The sequence below is a fragment of the Castanea sativa genome, chromosome 9 (genome assembly GCF_040712315.1).
Source record: "Castanea sativa cultivar Marrone di Chiusa Pesio chromosome 9, ASM4071231v1".
NCBI lineage: Eukaryota > Viridiplantae > Streptophyta > Magnoliopsida > Fagales > Fagaceae > Castanea > Castanea sativa.
In genome coordinates, this window is record NC_134021.1 from 9,687,825 (window position 1) to 9,704,518 (window position 16,694).

Consider the following 16,694-nt stretch of genomic DNA (forward strand, 5'->3'; position numbering starts at 1 on the left):
ACAACTTAGGTTTAAAATTTGTTAATTCTATCAACTAGGGTCTAAATTTCCCAACAATTAGGGTTACTCAATGTATTTTTGAGAGAGAAAAAAAATTGTACTGCCGCACCATGAACATAGGTAAATTGCCGAACCACGTAAATAATATCTTGTGCGTGTGATTATTTTTCTTTTGGCATGTGTTTTCTCTATTTTTTGTTTCTCACAAATTTGAGAATTTCGTGTTATTTCTCTACAAAAATATGTGACAGTAAATTAAGAATATAATGTTCTATTTGCACCAAATCATTTTGGTGGTTCTATTTATACTCCAGGACAAATGAACAGTAGCAACTTTTATTGACAACCAGAGAAAAGTATACAAATACACAAGATGGAAAAAAAAATATATACATTACAAAAAATAGAGGGTATCTATTTTGCTTCCCACTGTACGAGGAAGGAAAGGAAATAAGACATAATACACGGACTTTAGAAGGAAGAAACGAAACAACTAGGATGGATCATTCCATTCCATTATAAGCCTTCCGCTCAAAAGTGAAGTAAACCATTAATTCCCCTCATTGGTTGAGAAAGAATTATGTTTTTATCCTTGTTTCTATAAATTCAAATAAAACATAATGAGCATGAGTAAAAAATATATAATTTATTTCATTTCCTATCCTCCCTTATAAACCCCAAAGAATACTAGAAAAAGAACAACGTATTCCTTTCCTATAAAATTTACCTATTTCATTCCTCTACAAACTCCCAAAGATACTGTTAGACTTGTGTGTGTATAACTCAAGCAAGTTATCTCCTTTGGAAGTTGAGGAACTTGATGCCATAGGCAAACACAAAGAAGAAGAGAAGAACAAAGCCAAGATGGGCCACTGCAACAGCTGGAAGGAAGTCATATTCGAAACCCAAGCTTACTTTGAGGTACTCCTTCAATGGCATGTAACCTGCTTCTGGTATCTCAAGCTTAGCATCTTTGTCACCAACTTGAGAGGTTACAAGACCATATAGCGTCCAAGCCACAGGAGAAGCCCAGTAGTACCACCTCCACCATATTGGGATTTGCTGTAATGTGTAGGCAATAGTGAGTTTTGTATGCAAAGAGAGAGTAGATTATAATGACATAACCGAGTGTTTGAATTTAACATATATTGAGTTAGAATAACTTACCGGCCTGGGAAGGAGGAAACCGGAGAACAAATTCCAGAAACTGAGGAAGAATGACATACAAATGGCAGCAATTTGGTGGCCTGGCGTCAGTGCAACAATCATCATCCCGTACAATGTGAAGTAGACAAAGCATGTAAATATGTAGTAGTAGAACCACAGGAACTTCGTTGCCTTCCACTCAAACCCGATCATAGAGTAAAGGAGAAGAGTGTAAGCAAGAGTTTGAATTGCATTGTAAATCGTCTCAATGGCCACCTGCATAATTAGGATAGTGCTTAGCCCAGTATAAAATAGCATACTTCTGTAATTGAATTACATATTTCAAATTCAATTTTCTTGATTCTCAACAGAAAAGAAATTAAGTTTTCTTGATGACAAGATACATTCTGTTGTCAATTTGGAATTACAGTCCTTCTAGCAAGAGACAAATTGCATTTGAGTTACCTGAGAAAATGCGTAAGGCAATGCAGAATACATCCCAGCTGCTCTTTCACGGTAGAAAACTGTCCTCTCAATGGCAACAACAGACTGCACTGCAGAAGCATTTGTGGCTCCAAGGAAAAGCACAGCAGCATACATGGCTCCCAAAAGATTCATCAAGTCTTGTTGTTTTTCCCTGTTAAAAAAACAATTAGAGTTGACATCTGATAAAACTACCAATGAAAATTAAGATTAAGCATTAGTGCATTAATCAAATAGATCCTAATCTACATTTCATGCAACCCTTTAAATGATAGAAAACTAAAATAATCAATTCAAGAAAAAGTTCAAGACTTACGTCTTTTGTCCTTTGTTCCAGAAGATTAGACCAAATAATACACCAATGACTATTGTCATGAAGAACCGGACGGCATTGTACTGAGGGTTTCTCCAATAAGACCAATTTTGCTTCCAGAAACAAGCTTTGCACTGAACACTGAATGGTTGAGAGTATTTGGTTGGGAAGTGGAGGTCGTAGGAGCCTGGCACTGGAGTACTTAGCTCTTTGATAAGTTCCTGATTCCTCCTGAATGAGTGTTGAAAAAAATCAGAATCACAAAACCTAATAATCCGGGAATATAGGAAAAAACTTATCATAATAATAATTATAACTTACAGATAAAGTGAGGAATTGGCATAAATTTCAGCAAAATCCACATCAAGTTGAGTCTCAACTGAAGGAGCAGTGACTTCAAGCATCCATGTGGCAGGATTATAACCATCCCTAATCTTAGTAACTCCTGGGACAGCCTGGCATAGATAGATATTAATAAATAGCTAGCAAAAACCTGCTAGTCAATCCCAAGGGATAGCACAATCGGTTGAAGTGTAAATGAAGAGCATATGTATAGACATTAGAGATATGCAAAAACTCTTATCATTTGATGAAGCAAAATTTATAAAAAAAAAAAAAAAGGCATCAAAAAATATACTCACTTCAAAATATTCTATCAGCTTGTGAGAATGGCGACCAAGAGGTCCAGCATAAATGACTTGTCCTCCTCTTTTCATCAGCAGTAGCTACAAGAGCCACAAACATATTGCAACATAGATACATAAGAAACATGTAAGTGAAAAACTTTTACAAAATTAAGAAAAGTGAGCAGTACCTCATCAAAAGCTTCAAAAATGTCTATGCTAGGCTGGTGGATTGTGCATACAACAGTTCTCCCAGTATCCACCGTATTTCTCACAGTACGCATAACAATAGCAGCAGCTCTGGCATCAAGACCAGATGTTGGTTCATCCATGAAGATGATAGAGGGGTTAGCAACGAGCTCCACAGCTATTGTTAGCCTCTTCCTTTGTTCTGTTGAAAGACCGTCAACTCCTGGAAGGCCAACTAGAGCGTTTCTTATTGGTTTAAGCTCAACCAACTCCATAACTTCTTCTACAAACATCTATACCAAAAACAAAAAATAAATATACAAATTAAATTACAGACTTAGAACTTGGATCCTTAAGCAATAGGAATCCAGACGGTGTTTAGAAACAAATGAAATATGTACAGAGGTCTAGAAAGATGATTCTTGAAGAACATGCAACATACCTTTCGTGTTTGTGTCTTGACATCTGAAGAGAGACGGAGCCAAGCTGAATATAGGAGAGATTCATAGACAGTAACATTTGGTGAATGAATGTCATTCTGTTCACAGTAACCACTAACCCGAGCAAAGGTTGCTTGGTTCTTAGGGTAACCAGAGATGTTGATGGTTCCTTCAATATATCCACCGGTCTTTCTTCCAGCTAACACATCCATAAGGGTTGTCTTCCCAGCACCACTGACACCCACAAGTGCCGTCAATATTCCTGGTCTGAAAGCACCACTAACATCTCGTAGCAGTTGAAGACGATCTTCTTCAACTCCTTGAGTCTTCATTGCCTGGTATGAAAAACAAAATTTACATTAGCATTTGGTAGGTATAATAAAACTTTGAAAAGAACTTAAAGTGACATTTGATATTCAACAATGTGAATGAAAGCCTAAATTAATTTACCAGAACATGAAATGTTTAAAAATAGGTTACTTACAGCAGGCATATCCACGTAGTAATTCACATCGTTAAAGGCAAGCGAAAGGGGTTGGAAGGGCAAAACCATTCCCCTTTTTGGAGCACTATTTGAAGCACCAACAATTTCTGAAGAAGTTCTCACAGCCATATCAATACCTGTAATTGTTTCACAAATGTTCAGGCATCTAGAAGAATTCATTTAACCATTGCTTGTTTCTTTTGTTGATTCTTCTTCTCAAAATTTAAAGTCATGTGGCATATTTTAGCCCATTTTTTGGCATTATCTTCCATCTCTAGGAGAAGGCAAAAATTCATTGTTGCAGTTAGGAATATTTCTCCAAGTTAAAAGATTTTTCTGTTTTAATAAGGAAAAAACCATCATTATTTAGTAGAAAACCATCTGTGAAAAATGCATCAGGTTTTCTGTTGTTCTAATTTCTAATGTTGTGTAACTGCATTAAACCCACCACCTCTCTTGGTTAAAGGTGTTACAACTACACTCATGGTTGCATAGTGAACTGTATTTTGTGCAGAGATGTGATGAACCATCAAGCTAATGCAAGCTTCTTCAAGATAATATTTTGGTTGTTACAAAACAACATGTTAAATTTTGATTTCTCTAATTGTCACTATATGAGATAATTTTGACTAAATATCAGTAAAAACATGGAAATTAGGAAATCATGAGAATTGAAGGAGAAAGGTCAAAGATAAACCTTCTGTTCCATGTTGTCTAGAGGATGAATATTTATTCATCTTGTCATTTTCATCATCCGCAATGACGGCTTTTGAATCACCCAGAGCTGAAATTCATATTTCACACAAGGATTTGTCAACTCTGAAATTTCATTTCCCTATAAAAGAAACTCTGAGTAGGAACGAGATAAGATCACTTACGATTCAGGTAAGTCAATGCTGCAATAAATAACACATTGAAGAGAAGAGAAAATCCAAAAAGTGCTCCAATACAAATCCAGAACCAATAGTCTTCAGTAAAGAAACCCCTGGACTTGAGAAGGACCTTTCCAACTGTTGGTGCATTATATCTGGAGTCATTATTGGGCTGCAATAGATAAATTTTGTTAGATTTCCATGATGGCTTATGGTGTTGAAAATGCATAATTTGAGCTTTCATTTGCATATGCAAGTACGGAAAGTGGATGCAAATCTGAAATTTACGTATGAAAACAATTAAACTATGAAGATATCTTACCGCACTCCATCTTTTATCAAGAAATTCATTCATCACTATGGCATTTTGTCCATACATCATAGGAGAAATATAGTAGCCCCATATCATCCATGGCTCAATGTCATCTGCAGGCCAAAAAGTTAAAGATGAGTCATTTTTTTTAATCAAATAAATCAACATTGAAATACACTGACAATTGGATTGGAAAGAGATGAATTACTTCTGGCGACGATGAATCCTCCAAGCACAAAAACCAAAAGCAAGGTGAAGGTACCCAGCGTATTTGCAACAACTTGTGTTCTTCCAACTGCAGCAATGAACCGAAAGAGGGACAATGCCATTTGATGTATGCCAAAGAATGCCAAGAACTGTCGGAAAAACCTGAAGTAATAAGGGAAGAAATGTGTCAATGAAAGAATCATAGACTAATAAACCCATGAGTTTGACACATACAATTCCAACAACTGGTAAGTACTAAGTATCAAATCAATTGCAGGGGACAAAATTTTAAAATCTTATTTACCTGCTAGCAGATGGAGCAAATCCAATTGTGTAGTAGGTAAGAATGATCCATATTCCTGATTCCATGAATGATAGAGGGATCCTGAGGACCCAAATGGGTAAGCCAAAAGCCCATGCAGGATAGAACAAGAAATCCCTTTGTTTATAAAAGACAGGAAGCCTGAAAACAGTCATTGCCAATTCAGCCATCCCATTGAACATCACATTAATCAGACTGAAAAATAGTGCTCCATAAAACTTTCCTCCATCTGCAACAGTTCCCACTGGCATTTCTGTCCTAAGGAAAACTGTCAAGGCGATTAAGGACATGATTGTTATCTGAGTAGTCTTGAATATATACACAAAAGAATTACGCTTCATTAGCAGCCATTCCCTTGAAAAGCAAGCCCTGAATAGTTCCCAATTTGAAATACCATACTTCTCTGTCACCAGTGCAGCTGGGTGCGCTCTAGATTTATCATAAGGAACACTAAGATCAGCTGCAAGCTGTTGGCCAATGTGAAAAGAACCGAAGGCTTGGGCAAATTCAGAAACTGAAATGTATCTGTAAGGGTGGTTCTCCTGGAACCAATATTGTTCTTGATCCTTCTTGGATGTTACTTCTTGTAAAAAGTCGGCAACTCCTTTCCTATCGGGGCATTTGAAACCCACGTGCTCAAAGAACTCAAGGATTTTTTCTTTTGGACCTTGGTAGACTACCTGTCCTTCTGAAAGTAAGATAATGTCATCAAAAAGATCAAATGTCTCTGGTGCTGGTTGTAGAAGAGAAATGACCATAGTCACATCCATAATATGAACCATTTGCCTCATGTACTTGCAAATCTGAAAAGTGGTAGAACTGTCCAACCCTGTCGATATTTCATCCATTAAAAGAACCTTTGCTGGTCCGACCAACATCTCCCCTGCGCCAAATTATAATAACACAATCAAAATTGGTAATGAATCATTACAAATGCTTACATACTAGAAACAAGAATGTGATTCGGATACATTATTCTTTTGTGTAAGATTAATGACTCCTAATTTCATTATAAACAACTTAAGCTTGTCCAAAATACATACCAGTTGTCACACGCTTCTTTTGTCCACCAGAGATACCCCTTCTCATTTCATCTCCAACCATAATATCAGCACAAATATCCAGTCCAAGTATCTGTTAAATATTCTTTAAGGTCAGCTATATTAAATTACTTGTTAATTATTTTTAAAAAAAACTTAGCAACATGAAATAGAGACAGCAAACCTTGAGAATATAATCAGTAACCAAGCTAGTCTTTTGGCCTGCCATTGCAGTGTTCTTCATGAATGCATCAATCTCAGGATCGGGCTTAATTCCTGCTTCTTTCTCTCTTCTTGAGAGTTCCACCAACATCTCATACCTTGTGCCAACCCCTAGACAGCGTCCTGAGAAATCCAGTGTCTCTCTCACAGTCATCTCTCCATGGTGAAGATCAAGTTGACTAATATAAGCACAGGTTCTTTGAGGAACAAATTCATGGAGTTCATGACCACAGTAGGTGACTTTCCCAGACACCTGTACAGAACTCTCATTCATTACTAGGCCATAAAATTTAATCTTAGGCACAAAGGATTATGCAAATTGTGACACATATAAAAGCAATAGAATGGGAAACAAACCTTCAGATCCTTGTCGAGTTTCCCGGCAAGTGCGTGCAACAAGGTTGTTTTCCCTGCACCTGGAGGACCCAGAAGTAGGGTCATCCTGGAATGGCCATATCAGTTAAAGTTCATCCCAGAAAATCAAAATAAGAACAATAGCAACAAACACAAAACTAGCTATCAACCCAAAAAAGGCAATTTCATCATATACAAGGCATGAAATATCAGTTTACGAATCTTGCCCATATACCCAATAAGAATTACCTTGGAAAATTCACTTTCATATTTGGGCAAAAGGGTTAAAAAAAATTATTAAAAAAAAAAACAGTAAATCAAGTAGCACTTCATAAAAATACCTTGATGGTTTAACAATTCCACTAACATCTTTGAGTATCTGGATTTTTCTCTTCTTCGATGGAGCAAGGTGAACCAATCCGAGAATACTCTGTAATCCATTACAAATTGAAATGGCAAAAAAAAAATTGTTATCAAAAGCTTAGGGACAAAATTTTAAACCAGATAAAACAAACTGTCAAAGATTTCAAACCGAATCATCAGAACAATAACTTAAAAGCACTTTTTTTTTTTAAATTCTTCTAGTCATGATTACAAAATAGCCCAATAATATATCTCTCAGTTTCTCACAAAACTCTACACCAGAATCCAATTTCGCCTCCAAAAGACAAAAACAAAATAAATAAAAATAAAAATACCTCAATTGTGTTCAAAGTAACATTAAGCAGAGTAGGAAGTGCTCTACTCCCAACATACACATCTCCCTCCACCGACACATGTTCATACCGAACTTCAATCTTTGGAATCTCAATCCCAACTCTGCCATTAAAACCAAACTCAAAAATCTTAATTCACACATAAACCAAAACCATATCCAAAACCAACAAAAAAACTACCTGTCAGTTCTGTCTCTGAGTCTTCTAAGGAACTTTTCATTGTCTTCCTCAGCAGTCTTAAGAATACTCTCCATCAACAGCTTTTTATCTTGCATCCCAAGATTCGTAACGTCCACTTCATCATGCACAACCTTGCCATTATCAAGAACTTGCGTGAGCATCCCTTTCCTCATCCTATCATAGGTAGGCAATCTCTCTATGGCCGCCCATCTCAACTCTTCCTCGTCCTCCTCTTGCCTGCCGCTCCGGTTAAACACGTCCGGCGGCGCCGTCCACACTTCCCGGAAACTCCCAGACGCCCAGCTTCTCCGGCTGCTCGTCGACCTGGCGAGATCGTCTCCCGCCAAAGCCGATGCCATTGTTACTTACCGATCTAAAACAACAACAACAATACACTCCTCACTGCTGTTTCTGTTTTTGGATGTGGTTTTGTTGCATAGTCACAATACCAATCATAATATGTGCATATATATCCGCGTTTTTTTAGCGAAGTAGAAACAGAATCAGAATGCTTTAAACGCAAGCATATACTCCTTCATATGGTATGAGTTTTGCGTGAGTGACAAGTGTTGTATGATACACTCTTCGTATCTATCTATGTATATGTATATAATAATTCAGTTATGGATATGTTAGCTAGGATCTAATTTCTGAATCTGGTTTTTTCTGGTTAAAGTCTCGGTCGTTGGAAAAAGAAGAAAAAGGTATGCCTTTGCAGAAATAGAGAGAGAGAGTCCTAGTATGGTAGTGAGTTTTAGAGAGAGAGAAAGTGGTGCACTGATTGTTAAACTTTGGTTAGAAAAAAAACAGGAGTGGAAGGTGGGACTGAATAGTGAATATTAATACTGTAATAAATAATAATAATAATAATAATAATAAAAGGAAAGAAAAAAAAAAGTGAGGGAAATGAGTCGAAATCCCGGCAGTTGACTCAAAACAGGGATTTTGATTTGGGTCAATTTAAAAGAGCGATTGGCTGGCTTATATAGCTTAACAAAGCAAGCAAAATAATGGCAATGTTTTGAAGACAGAAGCTTCTACTGTTCTGGATTCATAATTTCTGAAGCAACCTTTTCAGCTGTTCTACTTTTACCTAATAAAATACATAATCGCTTTTAATTAATTTCCTTCTATATATTAGGTTTGTTGTGTGATTTTCTTTCTAGAAGGGACCTGGATTAGGTTTCTAGGTTTAGTGTCCCGTTGCATTGGACTCATTTAGATCATTACACATGTTAAACAGTATTTTTATGTAATGTAAATAGTGTGTTTTTGTAGTCATAAGATGAGTTTGAGCTAAGTTTTAGTTAGCTTGATCTGTAAAATTTCTGGTTATCCAATAAGAAATTTATGGTCTCTTAAGCCTAATGATAAAGAAAAACCAATATGAGTGAATGTCATAGGTTAAAATTATAATATATTTATTATAAAATTTATATTAAAAAATGATAATATTAGACAAATGGACCATTGCATATATATATATATTTTTTTAAATATATATATATATGATCCTGTTAATGAATGCTCTTAAGGCATTTGTTAATGGGTTATTTTAGAAATATTTTAATACCATTTCTATGGGAAATATAAAAATTTGTCAAAAAAGTCCATTACTTTTTTCATTTCCCATAAAAAATTTATAAAAATACTTCCAAAACTAATGCCCTTAAGTATTCATTAATTTTCCCCAAATATATATACTATCAACAAGATATATATGTGACAACATTTTTTTAATCTTTTTATTTCAAATTAAAATACTACAATGTTTTAAATTTATTGGAGCAACTCAAAATTCAAATCTATCACATGTTGAAATTTATATAGCATATTGGTGTTAATTCATTCCAATCAGTTTATATTATTAATAATAATTCAAATCCATAGTCGCATTTTCTAAACACAAATCAAATTTATTTAGAGTTAAACCCTTTTGGATATACACCATTGTAAGTTTCTTTAAAAAAATTTCTCCATTCTCCCCTTGTGTATGTTAAAAATACTTAGTATTCTAAAAAAAAAAATAGTGGGTTAATCCCATATTAGAAAATGAGTGTGAATTAAAAATGTTTAAAGTCTGTGTTGTGTATCCATATTTAGAGTTAAACCCTTTTGAATATACACCACTGTAAATTTCTTTAAAAAATATTATCCCTTTTTCCCTATGTATGTGTTAAAAATACTTAATATTCTAAAAAAAATTATTTAATACTACTATTAGGTAACTTTCAAAGGTTAGATTAGTTGTATAACAGCATTTGTCATTGTTGATGTTAAAAATACGGCACACGCTACAGCTTGGACAGTCCTTTTTTGGGAATGATAAATGCACCTGATTTGAGTGAGTAACGAAAAAAAGTGAGCTGTAAAGTGACCCTGTAGAAGAAGAGGCCTCTTTTATTAAAATTCTTAAAAAGTGCATGATTGTTACGAATATTCTCTACGGACAAAATTTACTTATCTAATAAAACCACTGTTATGCAAAAAAAAAAAAAAAATTACTAACAAAATTGTTGTATCTTTATACTATAATTTTACTCAATATCTTTTTATTGGAGATAAATTTTAACAAATTCATCATTAAATTACATATTATTCTTTTTTTTTATTAATACAACCTCTTCTTTTTCTATTCTTTTTTGAAATACAACCTCTTCTTATATCCTCTATACTTACAAAATTTTTAGATAATTAAAAACCAATTGCTATGTCATCAATAAATTGTTTAAATCGTAAATTTTTGTAGTTTAAAATTATACATAAAATATAAGCTAAACTTTGACACTAATTATGACATGTGTATTAAAAGTGAAAAGAATATTCAATTCAATAGTTAAAATTTTAAAATGTGTGGTAATATTTATTTTATTAAGTAAGGTTGTAGCCTAAAGTCATAATTTTTCTTCTTTATTTTTTGTTGCCAAAGTTATAATTAATTTTATAATTAAACTTTGTCCATACTTTATTACTATACATGAAAAAAGAGATGCTATAAATGAATATCAATGGTAGGCGAAAAGTTCAACAAAAGGGATATATGTTGGAATATGATTTCTCTACATTGGCCATTTCACATTTATAGAGAATAGGGCATCATTTTAAATTTGTGGGAATATTTAATTTAAATTATAAAACATATCAATTTCAAATTGACAGGATTATATTTATTACCATAAACAAAATGTTTTCTTTTTTTTTTTTTTTTTTTTTTGATGAGAACAAAATGTTTTCTTTAGTACATAACTAGAGTACCATTACAAAATGGTCTAACATTTGTAGTAATAGTCTGGAGTTATAAGAACTGAAACTCTAACACACAAAACTAATGTGAGATAAACATCTTTATTTTACACCACATCCTTACAGAATTTAATCTCTTTATAACTATCCCAAATTTACTTACCATCTCACGTATGAGCTAACTTGAACATGCTGCAATCTACCATTCCTACTATATAGCAAGAGGGTTTCTCAAAAAAAAAAAAAAACCCATATAGCAAGAGAGTAGTAGGGATGGCAAGGGGGCGGGGCGGGGCCAAAGAATGGGGTCTTCGTCCCTGCCCCGCATGGTTTTGTCTTGCCTCATTTCCGCCCCTTGGGGCCCTGCGAAGCCCCGCCTCACCCCGTAAAACTCTACTTTTTGTTAATTTGACCTACAACTAGTACAATTTTTTTAATGAAACTTATTTTATTAATAATAATATACTTGAAATTACAACTAAATTTATCCCATCAAATTAAATCAATTTTTAGTAAAAATTGAATAATATATCCAAGTGTTTAACAAGACAATTATAAAAATAAATAAAAATCTCATAGTATAACACATAACAAAATAAAGGCAGAGAATCACATTGGGTAAAATATAATATGCTAATATTAATATGTTTGTTTAAATTGTAGGATTTTAGGGTATGAAAAATTTACAATTATAACCTTTAGTAATGCGGGGCGGGGCGGGGTGGGTCTAAAAAGTCTAAACCCATCCCCGCCCCACCCCATGGTGCGGGACTAAAATCTTGTCCTATCCCCGCCCCACCGCCATTGCGGGGCGGGGAAAACCCTCGCGGGGTTAAGCGAGGAGGGGCGGGTTAAGCGGGAGCGGGGACAAATTGTCATCCCTAGAGAGTAGAGAGATTTCATAACACTACTTAAAAAAGCAAAAAAGTTAGAGTTGCCATAAAAACTTACAATCATCTCAAATTTACTTACACCGGGTTTATAATACATTATTTAACAAAGGTACAACTACAAAAGAGTCTAGCCTTTATAAAACACTAATATTACTATTTTCGTGTGTATTCTAATAAATATTACGGTTTACTAAAAAAAAAATGTTTATCCCATATTGGTTGTGTATATCTAGTGTCCACTGTTTATAACCTTAATCTACAATTACAAAGGTTAGACCATTTTGTAGTTGTACCTTTATTAAATAATGTATTATAAATCCGGTTTAAAACATTAATATTACAATTTTCGTGTATGTTCTACTAAGTATTACTGCTTACTCCTTAAATATATATATATATATTATTGTTTACTCCAAAAAAAAATCTCAAATTTACTTACCATTTGGAGTTATGATTAATCACAATCTACAAACTAGGACTTTTTTTTTTAAGGTTGGTATACAAATTTGGGAAACGTGCACTTCTAGAAGTCGTTGCTTTGGTAACAATTTTTAATAGCAAAAGGCAATTATAGGAAGGGTTTCCTTTTTAAATAAACCTCTTTTTTTTTTCTTTTTTTTATCTGGCCCCATATACGCGGGTTTATGCAAATCCTCGGCACATGCTTGCTTGTCATTGCAGTTGTGCCAAATTTGCGTAGAGGAATCCATCTGTACTTTCTAGAAGCTATCAACGGGGGACAGATAATTTTAGCTTTTTATTTTTTATTTTTTTTATAGTTATTGTTATAGTAATAATATTTTCCCAATACTTTTATAAAAAATTATAGAAAGTTCTTTATTGATCTTAATTTAAATTTATAACATAAATTATTTTTGTCTACCATTAAAAACTAATAACAATTATTTAATTAAAATTTATCATAAAAATATTATTAACATAACATATCTCTATTCTTTATGAATAAATATCTTCTTCCTTTTTTCTTTTTCTTTTTTCATTGAACAACTATCTTTCACGTTTACTTTGAAATAGGAAATATCTATTACATGTTGGAAATGTGATAGTATCCTAATTTAAAGTATCACAAAATTTAAATTACTTTTATCATTTTTTATTTGGAAAAATAAAATTTTAAATGACTTCTAATTTTAGGAAAGAATAAATCTTCATTTTTTTTTTTCAAAGCAAGTGGTAAGGATGTGTCTCTATCTAACAAGTCCAACTATATTTTTTTCATATAAATTAAAACAGGATATATTAACTAAATATCATTTTAAAATTGAGGTTTCTCAATTATGAAAATAGAAAGTAATTGTTATTCTAGAATTTTTGTTTCAACTTTCTCATGGATAATACATGAAAAAAAAAACTAATTTACATAATTGATTAAATAAACTCCAAGTATATTTATGATGATGATGAAGGTACCTGTTTTTTTTTCTTTATTTTTTTAGTGTTTGAAACTTATACGAAGGAGACTACCAAAATATTCTTTCCATTTATGTGGAAATGCAAGCAAGGGACCAACCTTGGTCCACTCCATAGTTCAAACTTCAAAAATCAAAAGTAATTAAAAAAAGAAAAAAAGAGAAAAGAAAAAGAAGATCCCAGACGTGTAATCACTAATCACTGTAGTGCCAAGTTAGAGGCTCATTTTCTAAGGTGAAGACTTAGATTAAGATTTTTTTTAAGACCAAGGACAAGTCCCGTGAATGCTACATTGATATTTCAAGATATCACATCTAGAAACATCATATTTAATATTTATGTCTTTGTAACCCATCTATAATTCTATTGTGACTTCCATCTAGAATCTTTTTAATTATTTAGTTTTATGCCTCTATTTATTTTTTATTTCATTGTTGATATTTTTCTTATCAACATTATCTAGAATAATGGGCAACCTATGACCTCCTCATTTTTTAAGCCTTGGTGAGAAAAATTCATCGTGTATCTAGAACTTCAATGCCGGAAATCTTGTTTAATTATTTGGGTGAAAAAATCTCTCCAAATTGATTTTTTTTTTTTTTTAGTTTTTATAATCGGAACATTGACCAATGTGTCATTTCTCCCACAATTTGTTTTTGATGAAAATTTCTCCCACTATTAAATATGATTTAGAACCAAAAGTATAAACAAGGAAAACATTTGCATCCTATAAAAATAAAATAAAACATTTGCTTCTTTCTTGTACTAAACAGAAAAAAAAAAAAAAAAAAAAAGTACTTCTTTTAAATTAAAAGATTTTTTTTTTCCGAAATTAAAATTTATAAAATCCTACTTTAAATCATTGGTATCACAAAGATACTAATTAGCAAAACCTAAATACAAAAAATTAATTAGTAATTTTTGCATCTCAAAAAGTGTATTTTGAATAATAAAAAATATCATTAATTTTAAATATTATCTATCAAAAAAAATTAATTTTAAATATAAAAAATTCATACTTCAAATTGTCACTTTAGTCTTAAGCTTCAAACTATATTAAGTCGAGTCTAATTTTCCTCAACCGGCGAACCCATTTTATGACAGTTATGAAGACTATTCAATGTATTAAATTACAATATTATTAAACATTTGAATGTCTCCTTTTTTCATAACATTTGAATAAGTCACATCAACGTAGATCAAGTAATTAAAATAAAGGTGAATAATTCTTTGAATTGTTACATAGCGTATGTTAAAGCAAAGTTGTGTCACTTTGAGAGTGTGGTAAAGGTCGATTCCGGCAAACCCAATCATGCACCTACCTGGGCCAAATCTCTTATCACAATTCACGAGTGGGTCCATATTCTAGAAAAAGTAATAATCCTGGTTGTGTATTTTGCTTTCTCGGGCTTTTTTTTTTTTAACTTCTTTTTATTTATTTTTTTTTTTGGGGCTAAATCAAACGTAAAATTTCAAGTAATGATTGGGACACGTAAAATGATAAAATTTTTACAACAACTTACTATGTGACGAGTTATGAGAAATAAAGGTGTGTTTCATGAAAAATTATTAGGTATTTTCGAAATATCATAAATGTGTATATTTTCTTTTTACATAAATAGTGGGTCTCACCATGAATTTAATTAGTGAGACTTACCATTCATGTGAGAGGAGGGAGTACGCAATTATAGTACTTCGAGAGTATACAATAATTTTTAATGTTCCACATGTACTTAGAGCACTTGTAGCAATGGAACTAAAAAGCTATATAGTTATTTTAGCTCCACCAAAACACAAAAAACCACCATCCAGCAGTGGAGCTATAACTATTTTTTATAGTTTCATTGCTACAGTGCACATCTATAAATAGATGTGCACTGTAGCTTAGAGCTAAAAAAAAACAAAATTTTATTCCCTACCCGGTTGTGTGTGGTTGTATGTAGTGGATATATTATTTTATTGTAGTAGATATCTTATTTTATTATGATGTTTATATTATTTTATTGTGTTGAAAGCTAAAATAGATCCACTGCTGCAGCATGTGTGTAGGTAAAATAGATAAAGTAACTTTTTGTGGTGCCAAATTGTTAAATTTTTACCTCCACTGCTGTGGATGCTCTATGGCAAATTGTAACAAAAATTGTGACATTTTACATGTACTAGCATTTCAAGCCTATTTGGTATGTGATTCTAAATAACAATTTTCAGTGTTAAATACTGAAAACTGTGGTTCTAAAAAAAATGCATTTGATAAGAGTTTTTTTAGGAGTGTTTGAGTTACGTTACTCATTTTAAGATGTTTAGACACTAAATTTGGAAAAATCATCTTACCAATTTTCAGATTTCAAACAACGTTGCTCAATAGTACTTTTTAAATATTTTGAAAAACATGAGACCCACTTGATTAGACAACACATAAAGCTTCCTTCTTTGATTCTAATAAAGGATTCACTTGTCAACTTTTTAAGAAAAAAATACACACATACCAAATACACAATTATGTTTTTTCACACACTGAAACATATTATTTGAAATATAATACCAAACACATATTTTGCTTTATGAATACTATAAACACGTGCTTTCACAATAATTTTTAAATCATAATTTTCGCATCATTTTAAACAACGATACTAAGGGTCTGTTTGGTTAGGAGGATGGAAAAAATGGAGCATAGAAAATTGAAAGAGGATGGAAAAGTGGGAGGATAAAAAAGATTTTAAGTTCCCTCATTTGTGTTTGGTTGGGAGGATGGAAAAGTAGAGGGATGAAAAACTTTTTTATTTAGTTGAAAATAAAGTTTGTATAAATTTACCATCATATCCCTATTAAATAAAACAAAAGGTAACACATTATACTTTTAAAAAATTGTGTATAGATAGACACTTCATTAATGTATAAAAAAAATAGCATAAGAAATAAACCCAAAATTTTTTTCTTAAAAAACAAAAACAAAAACTAACCAAAATTAATGAGAATATAAACATATGAGCACTAAATAAAAAATAAAAAAATAAAAGAAAGAAAACTACACGTCCGGCAAAAATTAAAGAAAATAAAATAATAATAATAATAATAAAAAAGCCAACACATTAGTTAGTAACAAACAAAGAAAAAAATCAAAGGAAAAAAAAGAAGAAGAAGAAGAAGGAAGCCAACCACGTTAGTTACTAACGGAGAAAAAAAAAAACCAAAAAAAAAAAGAAACGCAACATGTTAGAGA

At 32.4% G+C, this 16,694-nt stretch overlaps 1 protein-coding gene across 1 annotated transcript; it reads right to left on the reverse strand.

Annotated features, from left to right (window-relative positions):
- Positions 1–318: 318 nt before the first annotated feature.
- LOC142609845 (pleiotropic drug resistance protein 2-like) lies at positions 319–8,856 on the reverse strand. The gene is made up of 20 exons (XM_075781563.1): positions 7,905–8,856; positions 7,707–7,827; positions 7,350–7,438; positions 7,012–7,096; positions 6,617–6,907; positions 6,436–6,526; positions 5,375–6,275; positions 5,072–5,232; positions 4,873–4,976; positions 4,557–4,722; positions 4,376–4,462; positions 3,679–3,815; positions 3,197–3,529; positions 2,757–3,047; positions 2,584–2,667; positions 2,264–2,397; positions 1,946–2,173; positions 1,612–1,783; positions 1,168–1,422; positions 319–1,062 (listed from the first exon to the last, which is right to left on the reverse strand). Exons 1-20 carry the CDS (start codon positions 8,261–8,263, stop codon positions 793–795), a joined length of 4,359 nt encoding a protein of 1,452 aa, XP_075637678.1. The 5' UTR covers positions 8,264–8,856; the 3' UTR covers positions 319–792.
- Between the last annotated feature and the right edge of the window lie 7,838 nt (positions 8,857–16,694).